We start from the raw sequence: 16118 nt of genomic DNA, 5'->3' as shown, positions 1-16118 counted from the left end.
ACACACAGGGTCCAGGGTGAAAAGTACCAGAACTTCAGATTAGAAACTTAGTAATTCAAACTGTTAGAACACATTCATGCAAATTAAAATCCAGAAACTCAACCATTTATAATATTTTTATCTGCATCAACTTCCAACAACAAGAATCCCTGTAAACATTACAAAAATCAGCACCTGTGTTCTCGGAGGAAAAAAAGTGGTCCTGGTCTGACGAGAGGAAAGAGAAGTTAGCACAGTCTGAACCGATGAAGCTGAAGAGTTCAGAAAGTCACGTTTCCTCTTCAGCTCAACGACGATCAAAAAGAAAAACACGTTCAGGAACACGTGGGAACTTCTGACCCGTCACTCGGCCGCTGAGATAAACACTTAATGAAAACAGCTGCTGTCGATTGTTTGTCAGAATTTTAATGTTCCTGCACATCTGTCTGAGAAACTCAAAGGTTCAGGAAATGTCACAAAGACTAAATGAATCTCTTCTCCCGACCTGGAGTCATTTCTCCCACATTTCAGGATGAGTCCGACCGAAGCACCGGGTTTCATCTGCCTAACGACAGGTGGAGGTAAAGAGAAGAGCGGCTGGTATTGCTTCAAGTCGACATCAGGAGCGAGCACCAGAGTCCCCGAGGGAGTGTTGGTCTGCACGTTAGTAAAAGAATTAACAAGAGGAATGCTCCGAAAACCAAGAAGATTAAATTCTACTGATTGGACATCACCAGGAGGAGGCAGTACAGTAACGTGAGGACCCTCTTCTGAAAACCTCTTCATGCACTAAGTGAAAAGCAGGATCTACAAACATGGAGTGACAAGGCACAGCAGAGCGGGACGAGGCAGCTTCCACAAACATGTCCTCCTCAGGTCACTGTGCTCGACCTCGTCTGCAGCGTCACGTTCTGCAAGTTACTCAAGTCTGAATCTCTTAACACGTTTACTTTGGAAAATTATCTCCAGTTTCTCAAACTTTAAGAATTTCAAGATTTTGTTTTATATCCATTTTTAATTGAAGCTCTTAAGGTTTGTTAAACACGACATTTGAAAGCATCACACGATTAAACAGAAAAAAGACCATTGACGTGATGATAAATAGTTTGAAGCCCTTCAATATCGACGTGTTCACTCTTAAACTGGGGAACTATCAAAATCTGCTCCTGAGTTTCATCGAGTCAAAGTGACTGAACAAGAAGCTGAAAGTTTCAGTTTCTTCACACGGACGAGAACCTGAACAGAGAAGCAACGTGAAGACGAGGCAGAAACCAGGAGCCGAGGAAGAGTCGAGCACAGTGGAGCCGCCGAGGAAAACACGAACTGACAGACGACAGCGGAGACAGGAAGTGAAAACCTTCTGGATCAGGAAACAAAGCGTCACACGTTTGTCGGGCTTCCTGTTTGTTGACGTTAGCACCTGAAGCAGCAGCCGTGTTCTACAGAGCGGTCAGTGGCTGCTGGTTCGTTCACTGAATAAGAACAAGGTACAAACAGAGCGGGGGGGGTGAAGGTTTGGTCACTGAAGCCTGACAGACAGTCGAGGGTTTGTCGTCTCAATGGCCGACACTTGATGTTCAGATATTTGTTTAAAAAGAACCATTCAGGTCGCAGGTGATGTCACCTTCAGCTGAGGAGGTCCGTGAATACAAAAACACCCCCCCCCCCACAGAAAAGGAAGATTTGGTGACAGCAGGGGAAAAAAAACCCTCAAAGAAAAGTGGATATGAAAGGTATAAAAACAATATTCCCAGATTTCCTGAAGCTTTCTAGCGTTGTTGACGAGTGGTCTGGATTTCCTGAAGTGAGCGTGTGTCGGTTTGTGTGTAAGGCCGTCGTGTCGCTGATCCACAGGAGGTAGAAGTCAGGCTCAGGCGATCTCCAGCTCCCGCTCGATCCCGACGTACTTCAGAGCGTCCGCCTGACTGTACCTGGGGATCGTATCAGGGTCAGTGAGGAGCAGAGGCACAACGTTCTCAGCACTCAAACAAAAGACTACAGGTACGAGGCGTGTGCGTCATTCAGTCCTGACACTGACCTGTAGTCGAAGAAGAGCTCCTCTCCGGTCTGGATGGCTCGCTTGGCAAAGATCCCGATCCGGTGATCTCCGTTCACCATCATCACTGCAGGGAGCAGACAGACGAGTTCACAGACGCACTAACGCGCACAAACACGCTGCTCTGTTCAGCTACACACTTCTCACCTTTTGCATAGCAGTTGGGATTGACCGAGTGGTTGGCGAAGCGGATCTTGTTTCCTTTTCTCGTGGCGTCAACAACAAAGTCTGAGGAGAAAAGGAAACAGGAGTAAATAACAACCGCTCACGATCTTTAGTAATTAACTCACTTTATGTACAGCTCGCATTGTGTGTGTGTGTTTTACCGTTGTTGAGGTTGAAGAGGAAGCTGCACATGTATTTGTCGTAGACCTTTCCTCTGCGGTCGGCCTCATCCTGAGAGATAATCTGCAAACACAAAGGTCCCCCCCCCCCGTTTCAGCTCTGTCTTCAGTTGACACGTCATTAAAAAAGCAGATTCATTCTTTTTCTGGATGTAATCATTTCCACCAAGGTCGTTGTGTTTTCAGAAGCATTAACTAGTGAACAGATTCCTGGTGAACCTGCTGATCGGATGGAACATGGTGTCAGAAGCAGATTTAGTGAGAACTCTCTTGAACCTGTTGAAATGAAAGGTTTTGTAAATGTTGGTAAACCGGTCAGCGCTTCAGAAGCCGCTCCGGGTCCAGAGACCCAGCTGCTGCTTGTTGACTCACCTCTCCACAGTACTCCGAGATGAACTCGTTTTTCTGGACCGGCTCTTTGATGAAGATGCCCCAACCTGCCACATCTGACGGGGCGAGCAGCAGGTGCTGAGAGACGGGGGGGGGAAGGTGCGTTAAAATAAACCGTCTGAAGTAAAGTTGTGTTTGTGTCAATACAAGATTTCACTGTCTCACCTTCTTGGCTCCTCTCTGGATGGAGCAGTTCTTGCAGGACACGTTTTTGCTGTCCCAGTGGTCGGCGGCGCCGCAGGTCAGGCAGAGGTCGGGGTCACACTCCCTCACCGCCAGGTAGCAGGGACACTGCTTGGTGTTACACTGGGCTTTGCACCGGCAACCCGGGAATCTATTCTGACCTGCGTCCATCAAGTCACACAATTAAATATTTAATATATATTCAACACTCGCTTGAGAAAAGCTTTTCAAAAAGCCCGTTGTGGGTTCTTACACTCAGAGCTGCACTGGCAGAACTTTTCACAGAAGTTTTGAGCGGTGACGCAGGGACAGGACGAGTCGCAGGGCTGCCGTGGGTGGTCACACGGCTGGTAGTTGTACACGTGATTGGACGAGCCGTCTGAAACAGGAAGGAAGAGACACGGGTCAAACGGGATGTTTTCAGATCAATCATGTTGTGGAAATAACCAGGCCAACGCCCGTGACCTCTGACCTTTCTTCAGCTGAATCTTCCTGCAGTGAGTGGCCCACAGTCTGTGTTTCCTCTTCTTCTTCCTCGGAGGCGTGTCCTCGTCTTCGGCAGGAGCCCGAGCGATGATGCTCGACTCCTTGACCCTGAATTCGTAAACCTGCAGGACACAGTCAGGTTAGACCGAGTTCCTCAGGCGGTTTACAAGTGTTTAACTGGACCGGACCGGACGCTCACCTGTCTGCAGGTCTTGGTGCCTATGAGCCGTGCGATGGCGCAGTAGTTGTCGTAGTATGTCCCGATGAGAACCCTGAAGAGAGAAGCTTCGGCTCCGCTCCACTCCACCGCCTCAGCCTCATCCGTCAGCTTCATCTTCACTGGAGTCTGACAGCGCGAGTTCCCCTCTGCACACAAATGATCGAGTTATGAAGCAGGAACTTTCCCCGGACGACTGTTTTTCCCTTTTCATGTCTGCAGGCGTGTCGTGATTTAAATCCTCGGTCAGACCTGAAGAGGGAGATGGTACCTGAGCTGCTGGTGTTGTCGTCCTTCTTGTCGTCATCGTCTTTGTCGTCCCGCTCATCGTCTTTGCTTTCCTCTTGGTCGCTGTCGGTGTCTTTGGTTTCCGAGGACACGGTGGGAGTACTGGGCCGGCTGTTGGGCAGTCGTCCGCGGCGACGGCCCACTGTGCGCTTGGAGGGAGTTTTGGCTCGTTCAGCGACCACGCCTTCCGGGTACTCCCTCACCATCCCGTCCTGGTAATCACAGAACAAGGTCGGTCCGCCAGCTACAACCAACCATTACTTTGTGGATCAGAGATCAGACGACTCACCTGCACCAGGTACATGTAGCAGTCGATGCCGCAGGGTTTACTTTCCACCAGGTTCTCCAGGTTCTTGCGTTTATACGTGTTTGGAGTTGCGTGGAAAGCTAAAAGGAGGAGATATAAAATGCTGGGATATTAGCAGAGCTGGTTTCACGATACAAATCCAGCATCTGAGATCTGTACAGATTGACTTTAAAACAACAAGTGTACTAACGGTGGAGGAAGCAGTCATATTTGAAGCAGCGCCGGCAGAACAGTGTGTGGAAGGAGTGCAGGCTCTGTTCACGCTGCACAGAGCGGGCGTTGGGGCCGTCGATGTTCGGCGTGCATTCAGGCGGCAGCGCGCCGGGCAGCTGCTGCTCCGTCAACTCCTTGTACCTGAGATAGACGCAGAGAAATCAAAGATGATGGCCGTCTGTCATGAGCTGGGACAGATCTTCCTGGGACACAAGCACAGCCACTCACTTCTCTTTGAGCTCCTCAGTGGAGCCCTTGTCGGGGAACATGGAGGAGATGGCTTCAAAAATCTTGTCCGACGGAAACTTCTTGGAGCTGTCGCTGCTGGTTCGGCCTGGAACGACACACACACACTTTCCATCAGGGTTCACACACACAAACACACAATCCTGTATGATGAACGGTATCTCAGCGACTTACTCTCACTGTTAAGGAGCCCATCCTTGCGGGGGTCTTCCGGGTGCTCCTTGCTGTCACACAGCTCCATCTTGTCGACCTTGAAGTCCTGTTCTTCCTCGTCGTCGTCATCCTCGTTGTCGCTGTACTGTGACAGAGCATTAACCAGCTCCACGAAGATCTCGTCGTTGATGAAGCCGCACTCTGCACCACAAAATAAATGCGTCAAATGTCTTCATCCTCAATTGAACTTCATCTTCTCACCAGCACTTTAGTCTTAACCACGGCGCCGATTCCAGTCTAAATATCCACTAAGGTATTAATATAAAAAGATGGAACATTGCAAAGAGCTGTCATCATAACATCCGCGTTCAGCACAGTGACAGGTGTTCCCCCCCGCTGACCCTCACCTCTGTCTCCGTGGACTTTGCCGTCATAGTTCTTGATAAGCTCTTCTATGAAAGTACCATCCTGGTCCAGGATCTCGTCTCCCATGTAAGGGATGTTGTGCAGCACCGTCTCATCCTCCACCTGGGGCAAGAAAAATGGAAAACAATCATCGCACAAAGATCGCTGCACAACGAGGCACACAAGTACTTCACAGTACATTCTACATGATGGTCTCCACTACAGCTGTAAGTTCATACACACCATGAAGTTCTGCTGCAGCGGTGACCAGGAGTACATGACCGGCACTGAGGCCACAGCGTTGAGCGTCTTCAGGGGGATGACCTGCCGAGGGAACTCTGAGAAGCCGCTATCCACCGTACACTTCACAGGACGACCGGCAAAAGAAACAGAGAAGACTTTCACAAAACCTTCACCGAGACGTTTTCCACACATCGGTGCACGGTGAACAACGGTAATCTGCCGACCTCTCGGGTTCCTCTTAGAGAGCTGACGGACGTCATGATGTGGACAGGCTGGATTCGCCGGGTCTTCCACTCCTGGTTCAGAATGTCAGTTCGCTTCACGATCTTCTGACGATTGGTGCTGAACATGCTCTGGAAGAGTTCAAACACGTTTCAATTTACTGGAGCTTCATCTGGATGCTGGGAAATAAAAATATGCTCCAAACAAAGTAAAGGATCAAAAGCTCATCGCCTCTTCTCCATCTGGACAATTTCAAACTGTTTAATGTACTTTTCATACACAACCCACACAAGTCTAGTCACTGGATTTTAATCTGTCGTTTTTTCCCGTTACTTCTTTTCACGGTGTAAGATGTTAAAGAGCTGCAAGAAGTCACAGCAGTTTGGACACAAATCTCTTTTCTGTGATTAGTATTATTTGACTGTTTCTATCATTCTATACTGTTGATGAGTGTTTGTTCTCTGCACCAGCAACTTCAACCTACTTCCCTAATATCTGCAGTGTGTGTGTGTGTGTGTGGACGAACCTTGACCTCGTCGGCCCGTCTGAAGCGTTTGAGCTGCCGCAGCCTCATGTACTCAGACTTGACCCTCCTCTTCCAGCAAGCGGGACCTTTCTCCGAGCGCTTCCCAGTGAGCACCATGATCAAACTGCAGACAGACACAAGGACGGTGAACATCTCCACGGATTTTGAGCCTCTGCTGACACGTTTGAGACTTTAACATGGATACTCGTTATGAAAAGAGGAATGTGGACTTAACATCTCCGAGCTTCAAAGCCGGGAAATCACGTTTTACAAAGCGATGGAACATTGTCAACATCGACCCTGGTTCAAATTAAGGTGCTGGGATTTTCCTGACCACTTCGGTGAATCTGCTGTTAACCAGAGGAAGTCGAGCTGGAAATCTACACGTTCTCTCTGCGTAAATTCAAACAGTCGTCACGCGGCGTTACAGGATCCATCTGCCGCCCGGTGGCTGGCTGCTCTGACTCAAAGCTCACACTTTATGAGACATGTCAGCCGGCGGCTGTGGGGACGTGCTGGTGAGCTGCCTGTCCCAATAAGACGTGTGGAGGACACATTCAACACATTCAACAACTGAACAAGTCTTTAATGAAACTTTAGTCCACGGTGCTTTTAGCTCGATTGACCTTCAAGCTGTTAAATGAGTGACTACACCTGTGGCTCCGCCCACAGACTCGACATAAGGCGGCCACTCAGGATAAAGACACCTGTGGGGGGGGGGGGCCCGGCCTTCAATGGCTGCATCATCAATGTGAGTTGGTCTTTTTGGGGGTGTAGCAGTGAACAGATCAATTATTTTATGTATTGTGTGTAGACATTTTAGTAAATGAGCACATATGCTCTGTAATAGAAACAGTTCCTCGGGGTTTTAACTGTTTCTAGTTTCTTCGGCCCTGATCTGGATCTGAGTCCTCAAACACCGAAGGCCACGGGTCAGAAATCTGAAGTTTTGAAAGTTTAAATGACGACATGGAGACAAACCGTCCCGACCAGCTGAAGACGAGAAGCTGCAGCTGATGATAACTAGGGATGTAAATCTGAATCCGTCTGAACTCAGCATCCTGATCTCTGCAGGAGGAGTTTTTAGCTCTAGATGCCGAACAAGTGGACTCAGTGTGTAAAGACAAAGAGGATGTGACTGGTGCAAACTGAGCCCAGTTTATACTGGTTCTACTGGTTCTACTGGTTGCAACAAGTTCAATGTAAGACTTTTAAAGACCCGATTCATCAAGATTGTCTAAATAAAGCTCGATAGAATTGGAATTAAACGACCGTTGATATAATGAAGACGTCTCTAAACGTATTTCTGTGAGATCCTGCAGGAAACCTGGTCTGAATGTGTTGTTCGCTCTGTCAATGAGGAGAGGCATTGATATTTAATACAAAACAAATCATAACTTTTATGTACAGTTAGTTCTTTCTAGAACTGACTCTTAATATTTAGTGGATGTTTGTCTGGATCTTTTATTAAATACCCCCCCCCCCCCCCTCCGGATTAATACAGGGGGACGTTGTCTCTTCTTCTTCTGGGATCATCGTCCTGAACATTCAGCTACTAACGACTTCTTCATTATTATTATTATAATAATACTTCAGGTTATAACTGATGTGCAGTAACACGGAGGTATTCGAGGTGTTATTATATTTAGGTTCTGAACTACATGTCCTCAGTTCCCATGTAGCTGCTCATCGTGGATGCGTGGGACCACGATGAGTTAGCTGCTAACAAGTTAGTTTGACTGTTTCCAGTCACGGGCAGTTTGTCGCCGGGTTCCAGGGGAAGCGGCTCCTCCGCGAGCCTCGTTTCCACCGTTAAATCCGGTTTCATTTCCCGGTAACCGCGCGTTCGAAAGCCCGAGTGGCAGCACGAGACCTGCCGGGGATCCGGGATCCGACACGACACCCGGCGAGCAAGCTAACAGTTGGTTAGTTGACAAAGATCCGAACGACGGCGACGAAGCACCGAGGACAAACCCGGGATACAAGCGCCGGGATCCCGGACGTCGACGGTGACAGCTTCACTCACCCGCACCGGAGAACCCGGCCTCATTCACCGGGGCTGCCGGGGAGCGACAGGCCAAACACGGGGGAAGTCGTCCTTTGTGTCCGGGATTAGCTGCTACGTTAGCTCGCCGGCTAGTTAGCCGTTAGCAACGGGAGGAGGGAGCGACTCGCTGTGCGCGACGCCGGCTTCACCGCACCCACAGACGGCTACAGAAGGAGCCGCCGTGCCTCCGCCTCGGGCCCGAGTCCAGCTCTGGAGCTGCCGCGTTCCTGGAGCAGAATCTCGGTTCGGTTCGCCCGGACAGTGACGTTTTAAAACGGTTCCGCTGCTTCCGCCTCCGCGCTGCTGATGTTCAAACCGCTCCGCGTCCGTCACCGCGGCTGCTGCGGAGGCGCCAAACCTCTGGGCCAATCACACGAGCCGACGTTAGCGCCGCTCAGTGTCGGCACACGCGATAGGTCGGCTTGCTTGACGGTCATAACCAATGAGAGGGCGAGCTGCGGAGGGGTCGTGTACGGGGACATGTGGACGCGCTCCCTTTGTTCTCTCGTGTCCGCGGAATACAACTGTGGAAACAGCGACCTCTACCGGCAACTGCATGTTTAACCTGCAGCTGCAAAGACTCAAATAAAGCTGTAAAGACTCAGAGTTCATGTTGAAGAGAGCGACCTCTACCTGCAGCTGCAAAGACTCAAAGTTTATATTAAAGACAGTGACCTCTACCTGCATGTTTAACCTGCAGCTGCAAAGACTCAAATAAAGCTGCAGAGACTCAAAGATCATGTTGAAGACAGCGACCTCTACCTGCAGCTGCAAAGACTCAAAGTTTATATTAAAGACAGCGACCTCTACCTGCAGCTGCAAAGACTCAAAGTTTATATTAAAGACAGCGACCTCTACCTGCAGCTGCAAAGACTCAAATAAAGCTGTAAAGACTCAAAGTTCATGTTGAAGAGAGCGACCTCTACCTGCAGCTGCAAAGACTCAAATAAAGCTGCAGAGACTCAAAGTTCATGTTGAAGAGAGCGACCTCTACCTGCAGGCTGCGGAGGCTCAACATGGACTCCAGGATACAGGTGCACCATAGAGAGCATCCTGACCGGCTGCATCACCGCCTGGTACGGCAGCTGCACCGCCCTGAACCGTAAGGCCCTGCAGAGGGTGGTGCAGTCTGCCCAGCACCAGGACGGAGCTACCATCCATGGAGGACCTCTACACCCAGCGGTGTAGGAAGAAGGACAACCGGATCATTAAAGACCTCTATCACCCGAACCACAAACTGTTCTGCCTGCTGCCGTCTGGCCGACGGTACCGCAGCATCCGGGCCCCCCCCCCAGGCTCAGAGACAGTTCCATCCCCCAGGACAGACGACTTTTAAACTCCTCCAATCTGCAATAACTCCACTAAACCAGCACCGTAGCATATTTGCACTATTGTTTTTTTTCTTTAGGTGTATATATATATATATATATTTTATTTTCTATTTTAAACTTTTGATATTCTATTTTATATTATTTTATTCAATATTATTTTGCTTGTAATATTCGGAGCATTGCTATAAGAGAGCCTGTGACCCAAGCATTTCATTGCCAGCGACTGCTTAATGTAATTTTTGTGCATATGACAATAAACTCTTGAATCTTGAATCTTGAATCATAGACTCAAATAAAGCTGTAAAGACTCAAAGTTCATGTTGAAGACAGCGACCTCTACCTGCAGCTGCAAAGACTCAAAGTTTGTATTAAAGACAGCGACCTCTACCTGCATGTTTAACCTGCAGCTGCAGAGACTCAAAGATCATGTTGAAGACAGCGACCTCTACCTGCACCTGCATGTTTAACCTGCAGATTATTCAGATTGAATATTCATGATAATAAATAAGATCAGTAATTTATTTAATCATCTTATTTGATTACATCAAACTACCTCAGATAATCTGTTTAGTTCTATGCCTCAGTCAGTCAGCAGGGGGCGACATTTACCTGTTTAATAGTTAGATTAACTAATAACTTTAGTTTTACACAACATGCAGATTGAATCTGAAGCTAATTGCACCATTTTACTTTATGTTGTAAATAAGTGAAGCAGCTGCAGAGTTGTTGTTTGTTTTTATTACATTATCCAATATACAATAAACCTGAAAATAACAAAATATAAACTTGCAACGTGCGCCTACGAGCTGCTGAGTTTTTGTTTTTAAATAAGTGTAATCCAAAACTGCAAAACAGAAAATAACAAATGAACTACAGAAGAAGCTGCAGTGGTTTCCTTTAAAAAACAACTTTATCATCCTTTAATATCAGATTGTGTGAGAGCACCGACAGCCTGTGGCCTGAGGATGGATCCTACACACGGCTCCTGGAAGTGCGTTTTTAATTTTCAAAACTAATAATTCATCATATGTCCACGATTTGTCACCTGTTATTGAATTATTAACCTTGGTGATCCCGGAGGAGACTTTAAAACCTGATGATTCTCAGGCAGGTTCGGATTATCCTGTAGATGCTGAATTACGTCAGTTATGAGATCATGTTGGGAACTTATTTTGAAGTTCAGTTGTTATCGTGGCCTTTACTGCCGTTGCTCCGCTTTGACTTTGAAAGGGAGCCCCTGCCACTTCCGGTTTGGTGCGCGGTAACGTCCTGCAGCTTGTCTCCGGTGGACGCATCGGTCCCGACGCAGCATCCAGACCTCACACCGACTCCAGAGCGACTCAGGCCGGGACGGAGCTCCGCTGCACCGGGGAGGAGGACCGGGGATCCGCGTGAGAGCTCAGGGGGGAACTCCTGCTGCACTTCTGAGGCTAAACCACAAGATTCAAAGACTCAGAGGAGGATGAATCCTCAGTGCGCCCGATGTGCGAAGATCGTCTACCCGACGGAGAAAGTCAGCTGCCTGGACAAGGTGCACGCACACACGCACATACGCACACACGCACACACACACACACACACACACACACACACACACACACGCACAAAAATATATATAAATTAATATATATGCACATATATTTACACACGCACATATTCACATATACACATTTATACACGCTCACACATATTACACACACACACACACACACACACACACATGCAGGTAGATTCATGATCTGAACACGTGTGTCATGTTTCTGCAGGATCATCACATGTTGGACTCAACTTTAATTAAACTCATTCATAACAAATTCCTCAGAGATGAATCTTCATGATGATTTTAACCTCGATTCTCTAAATCTAAGCTTTTATAAGTTATACTTGGATCAAACTCTTAGTTTTATACTCTTTCCTATATTTTGTATTTCTCTTCATTGTCTGGTTCTGTTTATGTTTCTATTCTTGGCTGGAGCGACTGTAACGAAACCAACCCCCCCCCCCCCCCCCCCCCCCCCCCCCAGGGATCCATAAAGTATTTCTGATCATCTATCACACATTGTAATTACTGCAACAGTATTATGAATCATAGCTGGTGTTTTCCAGGAAAAGAAATTCAGAAGGATCAGAGCATGATTGATTGATTGATTGATTGATTGATTGATTGGCAGTTTGTTGTATTATGACATTTTAAATGTTTCCTTTCAATTGCTGCTCTGACATCTGCTAATTATTCTCTCCTGTAGTCTGCAAATAAATGCATAAATAAATAAATTCAGGCCATTAAATAATAATATAAAGGCACAATGATATCAATTACAAAAACATCGGGACCTTTAACTGATGATGACCAATGATTCACACTTTACTTTCTTTCCTCCGGAGTCAAACTTCCGTCTCTGGGATCATCAAGTATTTCTGTCCACGTTCACATCCAACAAAATACAAATCAGTTTTAATTTAATATTACAGCAGGGTTTACTTAATTTTCTGAATAAAACACTGAGTTAATTCTGTTGAAACAGTTTGAGTGCTTATAATAATGATACGATTCGATAAATCAGAGAATATTTTCCGGCTGTCTTGATAAACATCTTTGTTTATTTTATGCCAGGATACAAAAGTGCAGTTCTGTGTTTGCACGGCGACACCTCAGTGTTCGTCTGTTGCATAATGCTGATGCATTATTAATTTCTCTTCGTCTCATGCAGTCACTGTCTGTCCTGTGAGGCATCAGATGACACCACAGCATGTAGGCGCTGCACACTTCAGAATAAAAGACTCTTCATCTTACAACATATGTGGCAAATAACTATTCAAATAAAATATCCAGCTTCATCTTTTAATATCTCCGGAAAAACACAGCTTCTGTCCTGGTGTAAAAACTGCGATGACCTGTTTGAACACAGCCTGCAGCTAAAAGGAGCTCAAACGGCGTGAGAGGCCGTGATTTAGAGAGGAGGCGGCTGGCAGAGAAACAGAAGTGTACAGAGGAAGTGAGAGAGAGAGTGTGAAGGCGGGAGAAGGAAAGAAAAGAAAGCTCTCGTCAGAGTTCCCTGCTGTCGCTTCCAGAAGCTCGTTTTAAGACGATCGTTCCTCATTTCTCTTTTCAAATGGAGCCTCTGGATTGAGACACAGCTGATGTGTGAGGATGTTGTCAGTTGCATCTCATTGCCCCCTGGTGGCCTGTACTGCATCCAGCCACCGGGGGGGGGGGCTGTCATGTCGTCCATCTTTATTTACAGTCGACCCAACACCCCTCCAATCCAATACTGATGTGTATTGTGTGTGTGTGTGTGTGTGTGTGTGTGTGTGTGTGTTGTCTCCAGAACTGGCACAAAGGATGTTTCCACTGCGAGGTTTGCAAGATGACCCTGAACATGAAGAACTACAAAGGCTACGACAAGAAACCCTACTGCAACGCGTGAGTCCAGAACTTTCTCTCTCAAGGTGTTTTCAGACGAGCTCAGGAACATGTGGGGAACATCCAGGCGAGGGGCGGAGCCTGGGTAGAGGGGCGGAGCCTGTAGAGCAGCAGGAGGCGGGACAAAGATCAGTGTTGTTGTTTACAGCTCATCCACACCGGCGGCGGCCCTCATCACCAGAAGCTCTGGAACCTCCTCGTGTTTCCAAGTGGACGTCTTCGTCTTCTACGTGTACGGCTCCTCTTCTTCATCCTGAGATGTTTGTGTTCTTCCAGTTTCACGTCCGTCACGTGTTAGAAACGTCATCAACACGTCCACTCGCTCTCTGGGAAGCTTCAGGACCTTTTACCAGGAGGCTGCAGGAGAAGCATCTGCACGTGAAGCTCCCGACAGTCGTCAAGTTGAGTTGAGACTTTGGAGGCGGGGCCAGTGGCTGCAATCCCCTCGTTTGATTGGTAGTTCTGAACACACAGTCTGCAGCGTCTCTCTGATCTTCTAACCTCCATCTCTGCAGCAGAATAATCCAGAATATTTTAATATGATGTTATTTTGGAGCTGGAGGAAAAGTTCAGTGCTGGTCTGAAAGCAGCTTTAATGAAACTCTCTCTCTGCGTGCACACACCTTCCACTGATCTGCATATTCGACTCTGTAAAACCGTCATTTAGATGATTGTAGTGTATTTACAGCACGAGTGTTGTTTGCTCATGCGATCTGTGTTATGATCTTATGTGTATGATCTTTCTCTGAGTGGAAGCTGATGTGTTATTATCTGCCTCATATCTGTGGGACCTAACCCACACTTCTAAGGTTTTTATAGCAGCGGTGGTTTTGGTGTTTGGTCGGTTTCAGTGGTTTTGGTCGCGAGCCCAGCCCTGCTCCCCCCCCCCCCCTCCACTGCAGTTCACAGTGCTGTGGGAGAAACTGCATTTCTTCAGGCCGGTGCCCTGATCTGCTCGTCACTCTCTGCGCAGCACGACGCTGCCGTTTATCGCCCCGAATGAATATTTAGTTTGTGTGCAGAGTCGTTCACAGACATCTGATGGATGATGGGAGTAAATATCAGTTTGTACTTAAAACGTTGGAGTCGTGTCTTTAAGGGAAGGCCGTGGCTTCGACCTTCGACCTTGTTGCTCTTAGTTGCTTGCAAAGTTTATAAAAAACTGCCTGGACTCCGAGTCACAGTGGGTTAGTTGTGTGTATCAGCCTCTCACCTCACAACCTGGTGCCTTTACGTGTTGCTGGTTTGTTCCTCGTCTTTTTGACGAACAGAGAAATTTAGAAGGAAAATAAATACTTGAGTGGAATCGAGTGATTGTTTGTTATTTCTTGTATTTTTATCACAGAAAAAGATCTGAATCATAGGCAGCAGTGAAGAGAACAACAACACACTTTGTCCACCTGAGACGCACACGCACACGCGCACACACATACACATACACATACACACACATACAGATACACAAGCTCACAGTGGGCTTAATTGCAGAGTGGTTTAAGTGACCTTTGACCCCTGTCAGGTTTCCTCTCAGCACGTAGAACACACCACCTTTGTTTCGTTAGTGGGGGTCACTAACTGCCTGTTAGGTATCAGCGTTTGAGATCATCCACGTGTTTTATAACTTGTTGCCGTTAGAAGAAGGTTAGAAGAAGTATTCAAAATTACAATTAATGTTGAGCACTTATTGAGTATGGCTTTTCACATCTGATACTGTGTGGACGTGGTTTTTTACATGTGTGAATTGTGAGACTCACAAAGGGCATTCTGTACGTGAGAACAAATGTCAGAGTCAGTGTCTCTGGACATGTTCTAGATCTTCTCCTGCAGCCTCCTGGTAAAACGTCTGTAACATGTCAGAGTGAGTCCATGTGAGGACACAGCAGGACAATGTGTGGAAGCTTCCCAGTGAGCGAGTGGACGTGTTGATGAGGTTTCTAACACGTGACGGACGTGAAGCTGGAAGAACACAAACATCTCAGGATGAAGAAGAGGAGCCGTACACGTAGAAGACGAAGACGTCAACTTGGAAACACGAGGAGGTTCAACACACCTGTTGCTGTGTGTTCTTCATATGTGAAAGCAAAACTCCACGAATATGTTTAGAAAATGTCACTTTTATGTTGTAGATATAAAATATAAGCAGCAGAACTGACGAGATTCAGGTCGGGCCTCCTCGCTGTCTCACACACCGGAGCTCATGGCGTCGGAGTGCGTTTGCCCTCTGCTGAAGAAGCAGGACATTCAGAACCTGAGGGTGATTTATTCCACTTGACACGACTGTTTAAAGTCAAACCTGGGAAAGGGTCTGAAGTTTGACGTGTGTCTCTTCGGGATCAGAAAAGACAAGAAATATGATGCAGTATATATATATATATATATATATATATATATATATAATAATACCAGTCAACACAATCAAAGTAACTTCAGTCTGTTACCCTCAGGCTTGATTTTAAACTTAACCCTGAATGTTTCAGTTCAGAAGGAATTTTAAAGGTCCCGTGCTTCTTAAAGTCATATCTGCTGCTCGGGGGGGGGGGGCAGACAAAAAGGAGGGGGACAGGAGGGGAGAAGGATTAAAGAGGCACATGAGCACTAAGGCACTGGAGCACAGGAGGCGTGTTGACTTTATTAACTGGAACACAACCAGGGAAAGAGTTAAAAAAGGTACAAATCTGTGGTGGTGACGTGAACCTCAGTGTCTCCTCTCACAGGACGCAGCGTTTTGTTAAGGCAGAGACACACACACACACACACACACACACACACACACACGCACACACACATATAGAGTCGTATAGAGTTCTATGGCAGCTCATGAGCTGTAATCTGAAGTGTGTGACTGCCCTCTGTGAGTCTTTTAACATTGGAGCTGTGTGAGAGACCTGATCTCATGTTTTTGTTTGAGATGAAATTTATTCATTTTCCTGTTTGTCAAATGTAAACCTGTGACGTGAGTTTGGCTCCAACACGATTTGTGTTGTGCTGCGTGGTGTCGGACAGTCAGCACGTCCCGAGCTGAGGACGTGATTGGAGCGATGGTTAATCAGCAGCGTGA

The 16118-nt window shown here is 47.1% G+C and overlaps 2 protein-coding genes and 1 long non-coding RNA gene across 6 annotated transcripts in view; 2 read left to right on the top strand and 1 right to left on the bottom strand.

The window, feature by feature from the left end:
* The first annotated feature begins 97 nt into the window (after window positions 1-97).
* On the top strand, window positions 98-1278 carry LOC117753599. Its single transcript, XR_004612272.1, has 3 exons — window positions 98-395; window positions 441-1187; window positions 1229-1278. It is a non-coding gene; the product is annotated as an uncharacterized LOC117753599 (long non-coding RNA).
* Window positions 1279-1321: 43 nt separating this feature from the next.
* Window positions 1322-8795, bottom strand: ezh2 (enhancer of zeste 2 polycomb repressive complex 2 subunit). The gene is made up of 19 exons (XM_034571703.1): window positions 8285-8795; window positions 6259-6382; window positions 5735-5863; window positions 5511-5630; window positions 5270-5390; window positions 4884-5063; window positions 4692-4797; window positions 4441-4604; window positions 4233-4330; window positions 3927-4155; window positions 3638-3804; window positions 3425-3560; window positions 3206-3331; window positions 2935-3113; window positions 2752-2847; window positions 2362-2443; window positions 2183-2263; window positions 2018-2102; window positions 1322-1910 (listed from the first exon to the last, which is right to left on the bottom strand). Exons 2-19 carry the CDS (start codon window positions 6373-6375, stop codon window positions 1850-1852), a joined length of 2277 nt encoding a protein of 758 aa, XP_034427594.1. The 5' UTR covers window positions 6376-6382; window positions 8285-8795; the 3' UTR covers window positions 1322-1849.
* A 2096-nt stretch (window positions 8796-10891) lies between these two features.
* The window catches only part of nebl (nebulette), a 58190-nt gene continuing 52963 nt past the window's right edge, over window positions 10892-16118 (top strand). For 2 of the 4 annotated variants that reach the window (XM_034571666.1, XM_034571668.1), the window contains exons 1-2: window positions 10903-11167; window positions 12966-13060. In XM_034571666.1, coding sequence (XP_034427557.1) covers window positions 11099-11167; window positions 12966-13060 — 164 coding nt within the window. In that variant the 5' untranslated portion in view covers window positions 10903-11098. Of the gene's footprint in view, window positions 11168-12965; window positions 13061-16118 lie in introns of all 4 variants that reach the window. The other 2 variants (XM_034571655.1, XM_034571667.1) reach the window with 2 other exon arrangements.

Source organism: Hippoglossus hippoglossus, chromosome 20 (assembly GCF_009819705.1).
Source record: "Hippoglossus hippoglossus isolate fHipHip1 chromosome 20, fHipHip1.pri, whole genome shotgun sequence".
Taxonomy (NCBI): domain Eukaryota; kingdom Metazoa; phylum Chordata; class Actinopteri; order Pleuronectiformes; family Pleuronectidae; genus Hippoglossus; species Hippoglossus hippoglossus.
Note: the sequence above shows the minus strand (reverse complement) of the source record. Positions and strands in the feature narration are given on the sequence as shown.